Source organism: Tasmannia lanceolata, unplaced genomic scaffold, assembly GCF_043159265.1.
Source record: "Tasmannia lanceolata isolate RefF3 unplaced genomic scaffold, GAP_Taslan_0.1 ptg000013l, whole genome shotgun sequence".
NCBI classification, from domain to species: domain Eukaryota; kingdom Viridiplantae; phylum Streptophyta; class Magnoliopsida; order Canellales; family Winteraceae; genus Tasmannia; species Tasmannia lanceolata.
This window is the reverse complement of record NW_027518690.1, coordinates 11606055-11623569: the sequence shown is the minus strand read 5'-3', so window position 1 is coordinate 11623569 and position 17515 is coordinate 11606055. Positions and strand designations below refer to the sequence as shown.

The window sequence follows — 17515 nt, the reverse complement described above, 5'->3', positions numbered from 1 at the left end:
ATCAATATACGGGAAGAGGCAAGAACATGCCTCCTGATCCCTCTGCGCAAACAAGACAGTGCTGCAGAATAACAATATCAAATGCTTCACAGTCGACTTCACGAAGTCTTCTTCGTCTGAATCTATATCGGCATGAATAACCTTGACCAACTCGTCAAAGGTGGCGGTTGGAGCCCCAAACCTCCAACCATCCACAGTATCCCTGCTAGACCAATCAAATTGCGGCCTTTCCCCAATCATACTTAAACCTAATATTTTCGCTACATCACTAACTAGAAATGGAGTACGATGCCGCCCAAACGAAATGCTTTCCGTTTGGGATCCCATTTATTTACCATTGTCGTCAAAATCGTCTTCCGCAACTCGACATCTTCGAGGCCCTCATGCAGAATCAAATCTGTAAATGGGGTATCCTTTATGAAATCCCTATGCACATCCCGTAACCGAATATTTTGTAGGGACTCGTGAAAGCGTGACGGACAGCATCTAGATAAGACATATTTCGCCTGCAAAAATGGCACTATTAAACAGTTGAGCGAGAAACAGCAGGAGATGCAGACGGAAAATATAACAGTTACTCTCCATCACGAAAATGGAAACAATTGATGGGAAAGATCAACAATTTTGTTAACTTCGTCTGTATCTGTCGAAACCACCAACAATCACTTGAAATACAATATTAGTCTATTCAAACACAGTATTACTCCATTGAAACAACAAGGATAGAGAAACCATATGTAATCACTTTAAACAACACAGGGCTCCCCAAATAACTGGAAACAACCAGACGTAAAGATCATGAACACCATATATGACAACCGTAGCTAATCCCTTCAAATTTAAACAATCAAACATCGGTTCAAACAACATATGGCTCCCCAACTAATAGCAACCATAACAAACCGTACGAGACTCAAGCAAAACCATTCAAACTTAAACCACAAAAAATCACTTAAAACAACCATAGCTATATAGATACTTGAATCAAATTCATAAGAACCATCAGAAACATACCATGCAAGCAAGACACAGAAATATAACGATAATAACATTTAATCCATCCATCCATAATAACATATGAAACCCGTATATAACATAACATCCATGAACCATTAAAAAAAAAGAAATTTTTTTTAAAAAGAAACATAACATCCATCTATCCATAAATCAACCACAGCAACACTCTAATGATCTGGGGGCAACAGATGGCGGACCAAGTTGGTCAGTGAAGAAACCTGCTCCGTGAGTGAGGTGACCGCTGTGCCGAAGTCCTGGCGGAGGGTGGAGATCTCGGTGCGTACCCCAGTCAAAGCTTGCTGAGTCGCCAATTGGTCCTGATGATGGGATTGTAAAAGCTGATGAACCGCGGTAAACTGCCCGTCAAGGTGCTGACGATGTGCACGAAGCTCCTGCGCAACAAACTCCTGTGATGCAAAACGCTGAGCAGGCTGACGAGGAGGGGGAGCAGGGCCCTGTATATCAAGCCACATGGCCTTTATAGTTTTAGCATTGAACATAGTTGCGGGACTAAGGCGTTCTTCACCACCTTGTATCAACTTCTCATGGTTGAAGACATGCGTGAGAAGCATCCCGAATGGTAGACTAGCCAAGGCCTTCGTCCTCGTGTCCTCCATGAACCTAAGGAGGATATAGCCAAGGTGAAGGGGTGTGCCGCGAAGAAGTCGGTGCATAAGAAAAGCCTCAAAAGGCCGGACCATGTCAGCATTGCCTCCGCGAGGCGTGATATTGCTCGTCAGAATCTTGTGTAGGACTTTGCACATTGGGCTCAGGGAATTGTAGGATACGTTGGTTGACCCGTCAGTAGGTGGGCCTTCGCAACCAAGCTCCCCATAGGCGGTGACCGGATCATGTATACAGGCACTAATGTCATCCATGGTTCCGGGCCAAAAGTAGATTTCGTCGCCTGTGGTGGGAAGAGAGACAACTTCACAAAAATTTTGAACTGTCATATGGATGGTTTTGTTGTTTACTCTGGATTGGAAGACCTTCAAATCTCTGTCGAATCTGTAATTGGCATAGAATTGCTTGACGAGAGTCGGGTACGAGTCACAGTGAATTTTGAGAAAATTGACCTATCCAAAGGCCAGAAATAAGGGTTTCACATTATAAACTTCGACATCTTTAAAAATGACTTTCCTACCTCGGAGTATGCCCTTCCTTTGTATACGACCGAGGGACCCAACCTCTACATCTGCATCCTCATTGCCCATATCCTCATCAGAGGCAGGAGGACTAGGGGAGGGCTCACGGATAGCCTTCCCACGCCGTTTGCGGGTGGAAGACCCTGCATCTACATTCACATTCTTCTTTCTTTGCTTCGCGCGCTGCATGACTATAGGGGTTTTGGGTTAGGTGGTTAGTGGGGTTCACAAAGTAAAAGGGGAGCCACTTTCGGTCCTTATCTGCACAAAGCAGGAGAATAACTTGGAGGGGAAGATACTTTAAGGAGAAGATAGTTGAAAAGTTGAAATTAAAGATACTTCAAAGAAAACCATGTTTCAGAAAGTTTGTACAAACACACTATTTAGAGACTTCGAACCACTTGAAACCAATGTTAGGATAGAGGAACTACAGAACCACATATTAGAAAGTTCACAAATATGATTAGTGGAACCACATATTAGAAAGTTCAAACCACAATAACTGGATAGAGGAAGTACGGAACCACAAATTACACAGTTTTAACCACTAATACTGGATGCAGGGTCCATGGAATACTGGTTCCAACTTCGGCAGAATAAGTGGTTTCATGGATGCAACTTCCATGGAATAACGGTTCTAACTTTGAAACCCCTAATTGAAACCCTTCAAACAAATTCAAAACAATGCAACCATTGAAAAGCATTGAAAACCATGGAAACCCCAAATGAAACCCTTGAAAACCTATATGCAACCATTTAAATCCTAAATGAAACCAGGTAAACCATTGAAACCATAAATGCGAGCCTAAACCATTGAAACCCTTTCAAACCAAAAATTAAACTATTGAAACCCTTTGGAACTAAAATTGGTTCGAACTATATACAAAAAGAGAAACCAGATGAACCTATTGAAAAATGCCGAAATAGAAGATCCTTGTTACGTGCAGAATCTGTACCAGTTATTTAGTTATTTTCCTTTATGTTAATTTTCCCGTAGGGTCACTCCCATCTATGTAATGGAGTTGGTTTTGAGTGATTGTGGTGTCAGTTATGGAGAGTAAGTTAAATTTTGGCCCCATCCCATGTTTGGTTGCCTTTTAGCACTAGGTTTTTTTTAATCCCACTCTTGTAATGATTACTTGTGGGGTGAAATTTTTAATCCCACTTTTGTAATGATTGAAATGTCATCCTGTCCCAAGATAACCCCAGGAACAAAAATAAACTCAGGAACCAAAAATAAGCTTGAGAAGAATTTTTTTCTACCCAACAGTTCAAGCAACCAAACAAAGGTTTTTTTTTTCCCACCATATCTCCCACGGTATTTTTTTCTCCCACATAACCAAACATGGGATTTTTATTTTACCGGGATACTTCTACGACTTTTTTTTTTCCCACCTATCTCCCAGGGTATTTTTTTCTCCCACATAACTCCCAGGAACAAAAAAAACCTGCCAACCATACAGAGCATAAAGAGTTCTTATTTTGGTGTTACATTTCTTGTTTTTGGTGGAGTTAAGACAGAAACCTGTGGTTTGGCCATTTCCCACTTTTAACCTCGTGGTTTGGAAGTTACCAACGACACCACTAGGTATGTGGCATGCAACAAAAGCGAAGAATCCTAAGATCATCTCCTGGTGACTTACCAATTTTCCTATCAACTGTGGATGCACGTTATCAAGAGTTTTGGCATAGCTAGGGTATCTCAAGGATCAATCAAGAAAGTCATTCTTAATTGGAGTATAGGCCCTTTCGGCGAAGATGGTTGAATCACATGGAAGAAGGTCCCATTTGTTTTGATATGTCAACTTTGGAAATAAGGAACAACTGAATAGTGAAGGAGCGCGAGAGAGAAATAGGAAGAATACTGCTACATATCAAGATTGTTATACTATGGGGAAGAGGGAACAAGCTCAAAGCCACAAACACGGTGAGTGATATTCTAAGGGGTCGGACAACGATTATCATGGAGAAGAGTGGAAAACCTAAAACCTCGCTAAAGTGGTACACCCCACCCCTTGGATCAATCAAATTCAATTTTCACAGAAGCTACAAAGGAAGCCCGGGCTGGGTAAGGATTGGGATAATCTTCCGTAACTACGATGGGTAAACAATCCCATGCCATTAAAAAAAATTCTTTAAAAATCTTATCTTTTTCTGTACCACTGGGCATATGTGATGCAAATGAAGTAGAAGCCCATGCCTTATTTCTTCTTTTTTTTTTGAATGTTGAAGCTTTCATTAAAAGGAAGAAGACCAAGATGGTTGAAACTCCAAAGATTACAAGGACAGAAAAACAAGAGAAGCCCGTGCCTTACTATGGGGGCTGAAATGGTATTCAAATGCTAGACTAGAGCCACTGATCATCGAAGGGGACTCCTCTAACGCCATCGCTTGGGCTGCTAGTAAATCGTCAGGACCTTGGAAGCAAGATGACGTAATAGTAGAGATTAGATATTTGTGCTTATTCTAGCACTTCCTAAATCTCATCTTACATGTCCAGCATTTCCATAGGTTTTCATGATTTTACAGGATTTCCAGCAAAATTTCGAACCGAAACATTTCTGTTTCTCTCACAACTGAAACCGAATTCAAAACTGAAGTTTAAAACCTTGGTTCAGCCTCGTTTAGGCCTATAAAATGATATCAAGGGAGACCAATTGTCATCGCACGACAATCCTCCCCTACCAAATCTCGTTGACGTCCTTTTCTTTCCTTCAGCATACCACCTCCTTCAACGATTCCTCCATCAATTCTTCCGATGAGGAACTCGATCCTCCCATCGAGTCTTCGACCGACTGGGACACTCCAAGCGCCCATTCCTTCTTGCCCAGATTGCTCTTTCCATCATAGGGCCTTCAACTAATTGTAAGGTTGAGACTCTCCCATCCTTGCCATTCTTCGTATGTACAATGGGGAACATGTATGAGAACCACTCGCCCATGGTACTTACCACTACAAGATGAGGTATGGGAACTACCTACCTTTGCTGCACATGAGAACTCCATTCCTTGTATCACCTGGTAGTCGTACAAGGGCATTGTCGTGAGGTTGATGGAACTCTACGAACTTTACTTCCACACCTTTTCCACCCGAGGGTGGGTTCCCAAGTTTACGACCTTCACGGGTATAAAGTCATTCGCAAATTGTAGGCCTAACGGCATAGCATCCTCCAACACGAAGTTGCGAGTTTTGCATATGTACACTGAAGCCTCGTGGTCTTCCCGTTAATGAGCACGTCCAAATATCATGATTTCCACAAAAACCCTAATATTTTAGGGCTTTTTTTTGTTTTTATCAATGTTCTCTTTCTTAAAATGTGGGTTTAATGTAGCCATGGGGTGGGGTTTCATTGTCTGTGGTGGAGGTGACGGCGGTGGCGGTGGCGGTGGCAAATGGCGTAACCCTAATCCCTCTGCAAATGGCTTCAAACCAGTGATAAGGGTATTTCTGTCCTCAATATATTAACCATGTTTAGTTTTACTCATTCCGTCAGGTTAAACTAACGGACCATCAACAGCGGGGGTCTACTAAAAAATGTCATCAAGTTGAGGGGGTGTCATTGCTAACTTCCAAACCACGGGATTTAAAGTGGAAAATGGCCAAACCACAAGGGGTGTATCTGTATTTTTTCCTTTTTAAAAAAAAATACATTAACTACATGAAAGTTTCATTATAGATGTTGAAGAACAAAAGGGACAACAAATATTCATCACAATGCCAATTAGAACTTCAAATCATCAAGTTTGTTCGAGGCTAGCATTACCTTAACCAACAAAAAGAAATTGAAGAACAGGAGGGAATCTTAAAAGGGAAAAAATACAGGCAAAGTTGCTCCATGATTAGCAGGTTGTTCTGTAACTCAATATGGATCAGTTTTTCAAAATGCCGATGGGGTGAAAATGCAGCGAAAGTGAATCCTAGTCGACTTGGTTGATGCGGCTGAGTACTTGGTTGATGAGACTGAGTAATCGGTTTACTCCCCCGACATAAATCAGGAGAATCAGAGGAGCTTTGATGGACTTTGTAGGACAAAACGCGGACTCGGCCAAGAACACAGCCAAGTTAAAAAGAGTTGACTTGGGTGAGTCCATGATGATGTGGGGGAGTTTTGAAACTATTGCATGGATTAAACATTTTATGGAATTGAAGGGGGTAATACAGAACAAGTTTGAGAGGGGGTAATATAGAACAACTTTCAGATGGTTCTTGTCTACTTTAGTTTCCATTTGCTAGGTTGTCATAAGTTTGAGATGGAAAATATTCCTTTTTTTCTTATATTTACTTGAAGCGTAAGCTAATCTTGGAACTGATATTAAGTGAACACATCTCTCTCAAGAAAGTTTTCGTAAATGCTTCTAAAAGTAAGTAGGTCTGGGAAAGTTGTATTGACTTATAAATCCCTACAATTAAATATTGGGCTTTCATGATTTAACATTTTAAAAATAACATTTCCAATATGAAACTCTAAAAGCAAATTTTTTTTCCATGTATGTGCTTCTGTAGAGAACCTTAAACCATCTCAAGTTACAGAAGATCAGATAGCAACTGGGTATAAATAATAGAAAAACCAGAACCCATTGATATCAAGAAACAACATTTTCTGTAATATTACTCCTAAATTCCTAATACACATACATATCTGTGTATTTGCATGTAGGTGCTTTGTAGATAACTAGTGTTGAGTTCATTTAGCAAAAGAGAAGGAACATACAAGGACACAGATTCAAAATGCAATTGCTTCTCAAAAATACTCCCAAATCGTTAGCGAAGGAAAAATGACGGAAGATTCGCAATGCCCCTTGGGATTTAGATCTCCTCTGATTTTTCTACTCATTATTCCCATTTTAAGCCCTCAACGAAACCCTTTCAAACACAAAATCAAAGCCCAACGAAACCCTTTGATATAAACCTATATCAAAACCCATTAAAATCCAAAAATTTCAAATTCCATACAAATGAAACCCCTTGCAAAGCATTTCAAAGGCTTCAAAACTACATACTCATGCAAATCCCTCTCACAAACTACCAAAGACGTACTTAAAACCTATGAAGCACGGGTGCGGGTGCGGGTGCGACACGACACGGGTACGTGGGTACGTGATTTTCCAAAAAACTTGGGTGCGGGTGCGTTCGGGTGCGTTGAATATAATAATAATTTTTATTAAAAAAAAATTTTAAAAATAGGAAAGCAATCAAATAACCATAACATCACCATTCACCAAAATGGAAAAAGGGCTTTTATAATTTAAACCCCCCCCCCCCCCCCCAAAAAAAAAAGTTATTGGCAGCCCTCCTCTTTTTCTTTTTTTTTTTTTTGTTTTAAAACACTTAAAAACGTGTCGGGTGCGTCGGGGTGCGCACCCGACACTCACCCGACCGTCAAAATTTTTTAAAAAAGGGTTTTTGAATCGGGTGCGCACCCGACACGCACCCGGGACGCACCCGAGCGCACCCGTGTCGGATACGCACCCGATACGGGTACGCGGGCCATTTTGAAGCACCCGTGCTTCATAGCTTAAAACAGCTTCAGATACGTGACATCCAACCCATCACGAAAAAAACCCAAATTTAACAAAACCCTACATCAAATGTTTCAAAATTACCTTTGAATAGTGGACGAAGCAGATTTCCGGCGAGAGGGGATGCTTTCCGGCGAGTAGGTGGTGCGTCACCGAGATTCACGCGGACGTACGACGGTGACAACGGTCGTTTCTCCACCGGCGGTGAGAGCTCTCGTCGGAGAAGAGAAAGGTAAAAAAAAAAACCGTGTGAAAAGTAAAAAACCAAAGTAATATCAACAGTGTAAAAGGTTAAAACCTTAACTAAGGGTATTTTGGTCTTTATACATTTTTTCTCTCACCTCACACCCTTTTTTTATAATTTACAAATTACTACCCTTTTTTCACAATTTCGAATAAACATTGCCTTTTTATCATCTATGACTAATTTGTACTGACTAAATTAATTAAAATATATTCTTTTCATGTTACTTGAAAAAACCGGAAGTGTATGTCTGGTGTAATAATTCATATATTCGTACTAATTTATTTTCTCAATTGAATGAATGCACCTTTTGTCTTTCCAATTTCTACTGTCCATGATGACAGCAGGATATGAACGCCTAGGTTGAGTGATGCATTACGTTTACAATATACTTTTAAGAGATAAATTTCTCACTCACTTCAATTTAGTTTTCTTTGTTGGCTTTTTACAAAAATGCAGAAAGTTTGCCTCAGCTACCGATGTGCTGACATGGACAGGGAAATTCCTGCTTTAATGGGTGTCTCAAAGGCTATTTTGGAAAATGTTATATTTGTCCACCAAGATGACGCCAATTGGCCATTGCAAGATCCTTCAACATTAAAAAAGAAGTTCGATGATATCTTCTCTGCTACTCGGTATATGTGAATATCCTTGCTGCACGTGAATTTTCTTTCTAAATGAAAACTTTTAATTCTAATGCTTAGAAATAGTTGATTAAGTGATATCGAATGCCTGCATATGGTAAATTCTGTCGATGTCCATGGCATTTTTGCTTTTGAAGCTGAAAATTAATATTAATAATTTATTATTCTTAACTCAGTATATACGATCCAATTTTTTGTGCTATTGTATACTGATGATGAGGCTGTGACTGGAGCTCAAATTGGTGCTGTTCCATACTGTGAGAGCACATCTCAAATGCTAGTTTTCTTTTCAAAAAAGAAAAAAATTGGTACATTGAGGTTCAATTGAATAGCATGTTTTTAAATTTTCACCGAAACCGACACGAAAATGATTGAAATGTTTCTATTTCCATTCCCACGTAAACGATATCGAAATAGAAATGCACATCGAAATCAAAGTTGTAAGTGCATTAGTGGTATACTATATTAGTATGCTCAACTCAACTAAGCCTTTGTCCCAAACTAGTTGGGGTCGGCTGGTATACTATATTAATGTGTTACATAATTATATTTATATGAATTGCATGTGAAATATGGTGTATGTAATATGTATACATATTTATATAAATTACATGTGAAATGTGATATGTACTGAATTATCAGCTATGATTTGTGGACATGGACACGAGTGTCGCGTGTTGACATTGACATGGAGTGACGGACATGGTAAACCCCAAAAATTTAGAAACGGGGACACGGCTAAAATAGAAAGTATATATAATCATGATTTGTCAATAGAGATTCGTGAGTTTCGACACATATATGAGTTGTCTGACATGGAGTGACGGACATGGTAAACCCCAAAAATTTAGAAACGGGGACACGGCTAAAATAGAAAGTATATATAATCATGATTTGTCAATAGAGATTTGTGAGTTTCGACACATATATGAGTTGTCTGACATGGCAACATCTAAAAATCTAGAAATAGTGACACGTACATACACATAAAATTATTGATTACTATCTTTGTAACAATATAAATGTGGTATTCATTTAATAAACTAATAAATTCTAGAATTAATCAACTATGATCTAAAACAAACATGAGATAATCAAATAACAACGCATTCATCAATTTAATATAGTTCTCTTCCGGCTCCAATGTACAACGAGAAAGGGAGAGCAATATGATACAATGAATATAGTATTGGAATAAGAGTCTGTTTAAAGTTTTAGGTTTAGGGGAGGGGATATAACAACACATATTAGTTAAAGAAGATCTAAAAGAAGAGTTAATAATTTAATCTTTGTTATTTTTTCCTATTATGAATGTAAAAACTTATCTCACAATCTAAATCCAAGGATTTTTTGTATAATAATTGGAAAAATTTGCGTCTTGCCCCACCAAGGTCATTTATTTTTTTCGAATAGGTACAATTAATAGAAAAAAAATCTTACAATCTAAATCCAAGGAATTTTATTATAATAATAGGAAAAATTTGCGTCTTGCCCCTCCAATGTCATTTTTTTTTTTCCGAATAGGTACGATTAATAGAAAAACAAATTAGGGTTGATGTCTTACAAGCAAAGAAGGGAGCGGTGCAACCCCAGCAAAATAAAATATAAGAAAAAGATACAAAAAACTACAAAGTATGCGTCCCATGCCAAGTCCATATACTGGTCGTCCTTCAAATTGTCGAAGGTCTCTCGAAAGAAATGTCTAAATCTTCAAGGGGGCAGACTCCATACGAAGCCGCCACGAATTGCCTTAGACCCACAGCTTAGAACACCAATTAGTGATATCAGCTTGACTCCATTCTATTTTGTGCAAGCTGGTAAGCCTCTGTCGCGCCGAAACCACCACTAGGGTATGCATACATAGAATAATCTGGGGCTAGATTTCTAGAAAACTCAACCATAAGAGTTAATATAAAAGGACATGTCGTAAGGATGTAAATGCATTTTAATAAATGTAAAGTTTTTATTAGTTATCAATTGTCATTTACTTGCATTATCAAATACACATGTAAACATATCTTATAAATGTAAATTTCTTCTGTACGTCATATTACCACGCATTTATTTTTGTACTTTATTGGTAAGATTAATGAATGAAGTGATTTTATTCATTTTGTGTTATTCTACATTTATTTGGTCGTACACTTCTTGTGTTTAGAATGAATCTTATTATTCCGGACAGATGATTGTCTTGCTTATGTGATGGTTTCCATGTGTGTATTTGTGTGTATTCCAGCATTTCTTGAAGTTCATCTTAAAATTCTATCATTTGCTTATGTTTCTATATGCGCAAGTAATTTTACCACCGTAATATCCAAATGGAACCAAAATGTTTCCGTTTCTGTGGTGGCCGAAGCTGAAACCGGAACTGAAATTTAAAACCTTGGAAGGGAGGAGGGCGGGGGATATGAAACATGATGATGAGGACTAAAGCATTGTTATGAATGTGGCTATGGAGATTTGCAGAGGAGAGGGAGGGTTTGTGAAGGAGAATCATAGCTAGCAAGTATTTTGTTTTTTGTTTTCTGTTTTTTTTTTTTGGGGCAGGGGGGTTGTTGTCTAGGTAATTACAAAGGGTCGAGAACATGGCGGTTGGTCAATCAGGTTAGGAATGATTTTTGCCAGGGCTTAGGTTTAATTTAGGAAGGGGAGATGGGATTAGGTTTAGGGTGGATGTTTAGTTTACTGAAGTCTCATTGTGCCATGCTTTCCCTAATCTTTTTAGGTTGGTCAAGGTCCGGGATAGGGAGGTGTTAAGGCTACATTGGAGTTGGGGGAATAAGAGGGATTTTTCGTGAAGATAATGGTGATAAATTGTGGGAATATTGGGCCCAAACTGTGTGGTGGCGAGAGAGCATTACTAACAGGGTTGATGATTTCCATTGCAGGTTTGAAGGAAATTTACTAATCGAAGGTGACTGACTCTCATGACGAGTTCTTCTGGGTTGCTGGAAATAGTAGGTGGCCATGGATGCTGGGTTTAATTATAACGAACACACCAACATAATAAGGATTATTCATTGTGATTTTATTCAAGTTCTTAGAGAGGTCAACAAAGTGGCCGACTTGTTGGCCAGAGATGGTGTAGACAGTCCTCTGGTTTAGAGGGGCAATCTATCCCCCTTCTGCACTATATATCTGTTCTTGTCTTTGATAAGGAGTCATCTTTTCTGAAAAAGTACAGAATTTAGTATAAGGCTGTACCATTCCAAAAAAAGTATAAGGCTGCATATAGGTGTTTGTAGCTTTAAATGGGATTTTCAGCATCATTACTCTAAAAGTTTCATGCCCTTATTAAATTTCCATCCCCTTGGGTTGCATTTAGCCATTTAATGCTTAGTGTGATTATTTGTTCTGAAAGTAGCGCTTAGACAACCTCCATCATAAGTTTTCATTAATTCTTATTCTGAGTTATTTTCCTCAATCAGATATACGAAAGCCTTGGAGGTCATAAAGAAGCTTCACAAGGATCAGGCTCAAGAGATAAAGACATATAAGCTAAAGTTGGAGAACCTTCAGACTCTGAAAGATGCAGCATATAAGGTCTGCCCAACAAATCTTATTGTACTTCACATGTCACTGCACTTCATGTGGTTATGTTGCTCATTCTTTCGAATCGTAGGTATCTTTTACTCTGTTTCCTAAGAGTCAAACAAAAATAGTGCTAATCAACCTATACTTTTAATGTCTTTCAATTGGCGTTGGCTTTTGTACAGGCTCTTTTAGATCTCTATGCTTAAAAAGTTATTTTCCTTGACATGGGTGTGTTTTGGTGTCTATGGAGTATGAACATGAATGCCTGAGCAACAAATTCTGAATTGGGGGAACATGGCTACATTAGGACACACTTACTGCAGATGAAACTGAATGCTCAAATTTATGGTTGTTAATTAGAGTTATAACGGAAATTATTGTTGGAACTATCTGAATTACAGAATATAGGGTAACTCAACTCGATAGAATTTCAAGACACTTGACCTCTTTATCCGTTCCACACCAAATTGACTTGATAACTTCAGGCAATAAGATTTTGAGGTGATCCTTGTCTGGTGATTTTGTGGAATATGAACCCAACTTGATAAATCATGTATTCTTATATATTTTTAAATATTCTATTTTCCCAAATTTTCCCCTATATAAACCCAGAAGTAACCAATTTTTTTTTAAAAAATCTCCCAAGATATACACACCCCGAGAAATTCCCGAGGTAAACATTTGTGACTATGCTTCACGGTTTATTGTGACAAAGATACAGTGGGACATGTTCAGAGTTTAATCTGGATGAATCTATCTTCAATAAATACCTTTTAATATCCTGAATTTTTGTTGTTACAGCTCCGTGAAAGTATTTCCCAAGATCAAGAGAAAGCAGCGTCTCTGAAAACTCAAATACAAGAGCTGGAAAGGGATATTCAGAATGTGGAGAATAAGATATTGCAGACAGAAACAACATTAAAGAATTTACGAAAGCTACAGGATCAGATATCGACCAATAGTACCACAAGAAGCACCTTATTTAAGCTTCAGCAGACACAGTGTGCTGCTCTTGATGAGGAAAATGGAGGTCAGTCGAGGGGATTGGGATGGACTTGTTTTAATGTATGTTCAATCATGTACTTGTGGGCCCAATTGCCGCACCCGATGCATCATTACACGAATGCATACATCTGCATCAACTTGGATATCTTATCTGAGATTTTTTATTGTGTGTGGCCATATTAGCCCATATTTTTTAAAAAGTACGGTACGGCCCACACCATAGGATGATCCAAACCGTCCGATCTATAGAAGGACTGCACACTATGAAAACTTTATAGATCGTAGGGTTAGGATTATCCTATCAAAATGATTTTTGGGGCACAAGTGCACAACCTATTTACGTTGTGGCCCAACAAATGGACAGTTTGGATCATCCTATGGTGTGGGGCATACCTTACTTTTTGAAAATTAAGGGTATATACGGCCACGCATCATATAATATCTCATCTTATCTAGCTTCTTTAATTGCTAACTTTATCCCTTTTTCGTCCAGACACTGATGAAGAGCTGAAGGAATGGCAAACCAAATTTGAAGAAAGGATTGCACTACTAGAAACTAAAATTAGGAAGTTGGAGAGGGAGATGAATGACACAGAGACAAAGAGTTCATCTCTTACGAAGACAATTAACGAATCTACCCGGGAGATCGGCAAGCTTCAGGCTGAAGCTGATGTAATCTTTAACAAGTTGATGCAGGCATTATTGTTGTAGGATGTATTCTAAACTGAAGGCGTTCTTGTAGAAATGGGGTGAAAGGGTGCCCCCATTGGTTGCAAGGAGCAGATGTGCATTTATAATGGTCAAAGTACATTAAATGCATAACCACCCCTTGCAGCCATTGGAGGCGCCCTTTTACCCCATTTCTGCAAGGGCACCCTTCAGTTTATCATTTTAGTTAGCATAGAGATGCTTACACTTCGATAATTTCCTTTCAGGCTCATATGTCTGTGAGGGATGAGCGGGATTCAACAATCCAAAGGCTTTTTGCAAAGCATAATTTGGGGTCTCTTCCAAATACCCCTTTCAGCAATGAAGTGGCTTCTAGCCTCACTAACAGAGTAAGAGCAAGGTTGATGGATCTTGAGACAAATTTGCAGGATAAAAAGGTGATTGCACTCTTTTTCTTAGTTTTCTACTTATTTTTCATGTAATTATTTATAGTTTCCTTGCCAATGATTGAGCTTGTAAATTTTGTGAATTAAATTCTCTGTTGCGCCATTTACTTTGTCTTACATATTAGTGAAGATTTTTTTTTCTTGCTCTTTGAGCAGTGTTTGAACTAATTTTGACATTACTTCAGTAAGGATCACTATAGATTTAAAATAGGCCTCAGGTGAAAGTGAGTGGCTGCTTTTTCTTCAAGTTTTACTGCTAATTGCCTTCGTGGAATTCAATGTATTGTTTTGAGCTGTATGTGAAAGTGAGTGGCTGCTTTTTCTTCAAGTTTTATTGCTAATTGCCTTCATGGAATTCAAAGTATTGTTTTGAGCTGTATGTGTAATATTATCTTTAGCTGACCTTTTAACCATATTTTAACTTGGAACTTAGGAAATATGTTGTAAGCTATTTCCTCATTACGGATGTCTTTCTCTGTGCAATGTGCAAAACGTTCTCATCTGAGTGAGTCGATATTCCCTTTGGGAAGTGTAGGTGCCAATGTGACACTGTTAATTGTGAGAGGTTATGTGCCCATGGACCTTTAATAGGGAATTAGTTGCATAATATACCTATTCGGTTAGGCATGGAATAGGGATAGGTTCCCAATTGATGGGAAGGCCAAAATTGGATGGCATGCATTCATGTCTATGCTTGTGTGAGCCTCACTTGCAAAACCTGATCATGTTATGTAACCACACACGACACGTTCTGGGATAAAGTACTTGTGCATATAAGGGAAAATATGTTTTGCATGAGATTTTTGTGATCGACCTTTGCACATCCGCATTATGGTGCCATCCTTCAACCTATAGGTGGATCTGTACCTTGTCCGGATGCGTTTTTAGCTTGCGATCTTGAAAGGGAAAAAACGGAACACCCAACTGGGATTTGATCCCAATTGACAGTTTAATCTATTTAGTCCCTTGATTAGCTAACATTCATCTTGAATGCCTTCCAATGCGAGGGTGACGAATGCTCATTTTGGGTTGCAGTCTCAGTCAAAGTGAAGGTCAGGAACACATGTTAAAATTCCCTTGGATTAATTGTTCCAAGGCTAGTATGATATTCAAGGCTAGGAACAAATTGGATTTGCTATGTTAGTCTAATCATGGCATGCATGCAAATATATTCAATTGGAAAACTTTCCGTGTTTGGATATCGGGATGCATCCTTTTGGAGTATTATTATCATATAATTCCTTTCTAAGATAGAAACATTTTCCAATTGCAGAGAAAAAACCTGCATGTAAATTGTAACAGTTAGCCAATGAATATATGCTCATGCTTATTCCTTTTTTGGGAAAATGTCATAGGGCATTTTGGATGTTTGGTGGGAAGGCTGTTTGCATATCTTGCTGATGGTATCTTAGGCTGTCTGTAGGTTGCATGCATGTTAGAGTGAGCAAATTGGAGTGTTGATTCAGGAAAAATACGTCATCAACAACAGAAACTTTAATCTATTTCGTTAACAACAATTCAAACATGCAAGGGGCAACAATAGACAACCCATCGGAAGCAACCTAATTGAACTCACTAAAAATCTCTGCAGAGCATATGCCACCAACCAAATTTCAGCGAACAAAGATGTAATGATGACTCCTAGAACTTTTATAAGTAGGCGTAAAAAAAGAGAGCATTGTTCTTACTTTTCCAAAATGACCCCACCCTAATTCTACCTAAACTCATCTTAGAATTTACCAGAGTTCCCTATGATTAAAAATAGTGAAAGCCGTCCAGACCGTTCCTTCTTGAAGGATCAGTTGGGCACTCATCCTCAAGTTATCTTCATTACTCCTAAACTCAATTAAGAAAGCAGAAATACGAGTGCAATATTCGTACTTTTCCTAATCGAGCCAACTCAAAACCCACCTAAACTCTTCTTTGTGGTGTGCTCCTTTGAGTTATAGTAGAAAATATTCAATTGTGGAGCATTTTTGTATTGGCGAAACCTTTTGATGAAAGTTGTAGTCAAAGAACATTCTCATCTGATAATGGGGATGGTTAGGAAGTTTTGCATTGGGCACCAAATGAATGTGATGCCAATGTCATGCATGGGAGGCAACACCGCTAGAAGTTCTTCTGGAATGAAGTCTTTATAATCATGCAACAGTGTTTGAACTTTGAACTTCTGGCGTTAAGTGGTTCAAATTTCTTCTTTTTTCCTTGACATGTTTTCGCAACTTGTTAACCAATCCATTGTGTGGATGAATTTTTCTTCTTCACTTTTAGTAGGCACGTTGTCGATGCAACCAAAGTTCATGAACAAGCCCATAATTCAGCAACGATGATTCAAGAGAAGAGTGTCAACCAAGATCCAAAAGTAGCTGAGAAGGGAACCAAAACGTCATGCTATCATCAATAATGGGTCCCACAGTTTCGGTCATTACAAAAATTGGCAGCCTTTCTAATTTGAAAACTTTTCAAGCCACGAAAGTTGTATATTTGGGCAGAGATAAGTAAGCTGTGATAGGGAAGAGTCCTTAATTGAGTTCATCAAGTAAAGTGTCTAATTTTTGAAGTTTTGTAGGTTTAGTTGTTTTTTGGGTTTCTTACACAACATTTAATTCACTTCCTATTTCTATTCTGGGCTGTTCTTAGATGTGGCTTTATTTATGTTGATCTAAGGGCTAAAATTGATCATATACCAATTGTTTGAATTAACTTAGGGGTTTAAGGTTTTCTAGGTGTGCATATTTATGTGTGTGTGTGTGTGTGTCTATATGGAGTTAACTTTTTTAAGAGATTAATTTGCCACAATAAGTTTGATTCCGAAAATTGATTGAAAATTCACAGTGGCTCTGAAGGGAGGCTATTGATTCACATGAAAGGCTCGATCAATTGGAGCAAATTCTCCTGAGGCTATTGCAAAGACTAAATTGACTCGTGTTAGTTGTGGATTAACTGTGTGGAGGGAAATTGGAGAATGGAGATGATGTCGATAGGGAGGTGAATGGAGGACGCACCAACACAACACTTTTCATCGACGTAAAGCTTCAACATGTGAAGGTTAGGGTCAAGATCATGATGGTCAAGATCAATGATGAAATTATGATGATTAACTTTTTCGACTGCAATACAAAATTGGGTCTTTGGAATAGAGGTACAGATACCCAAGTTTCATGGTAAATTGTGCAACGACCCGGATTTGGGGCAAAATCTTAGACATAATTTTTTTCCAAAATCCCAAAATCCGAATTGCAACCCCAAAAAGGGAAACAAGTAAACAATTCTATTTCATTAGTTGAATGTC

The 17515-nt window shown here is 38.5% G+C and overlaps 1 protein-coding gene across 1 annotated transcript in view; it reads left to right on the top strand.

Moving 5' to 3' along the window:
* Positions 1-17515, top strand: part of RAD50 (DNA repair-recombination protein (RAD50)) — an 80409-nt gene that overhangs the window by 19409 nt on the left and 43485 nt on the right. Inside the window, exons 4-8 of the mRNA XM_077394137.1 lie at positions 8385-8560; positions 11998-12112; positions 12905-13133; positions 13602-13780; positions 14044-14214. Coding sequence (XP_077250252.1) covers positions 8385-8560; positions 11998-12112; positions 12905-13133; positions 13602-13780; positions 14044-14214 — 870 coding nt within the window. The remainder of the gene's footprint in view (positions 1-8384; positions 8561-11997; positions 12113-12904; positions 13134-13601; positions 13781-14043; positions 14215-17515) is intronic.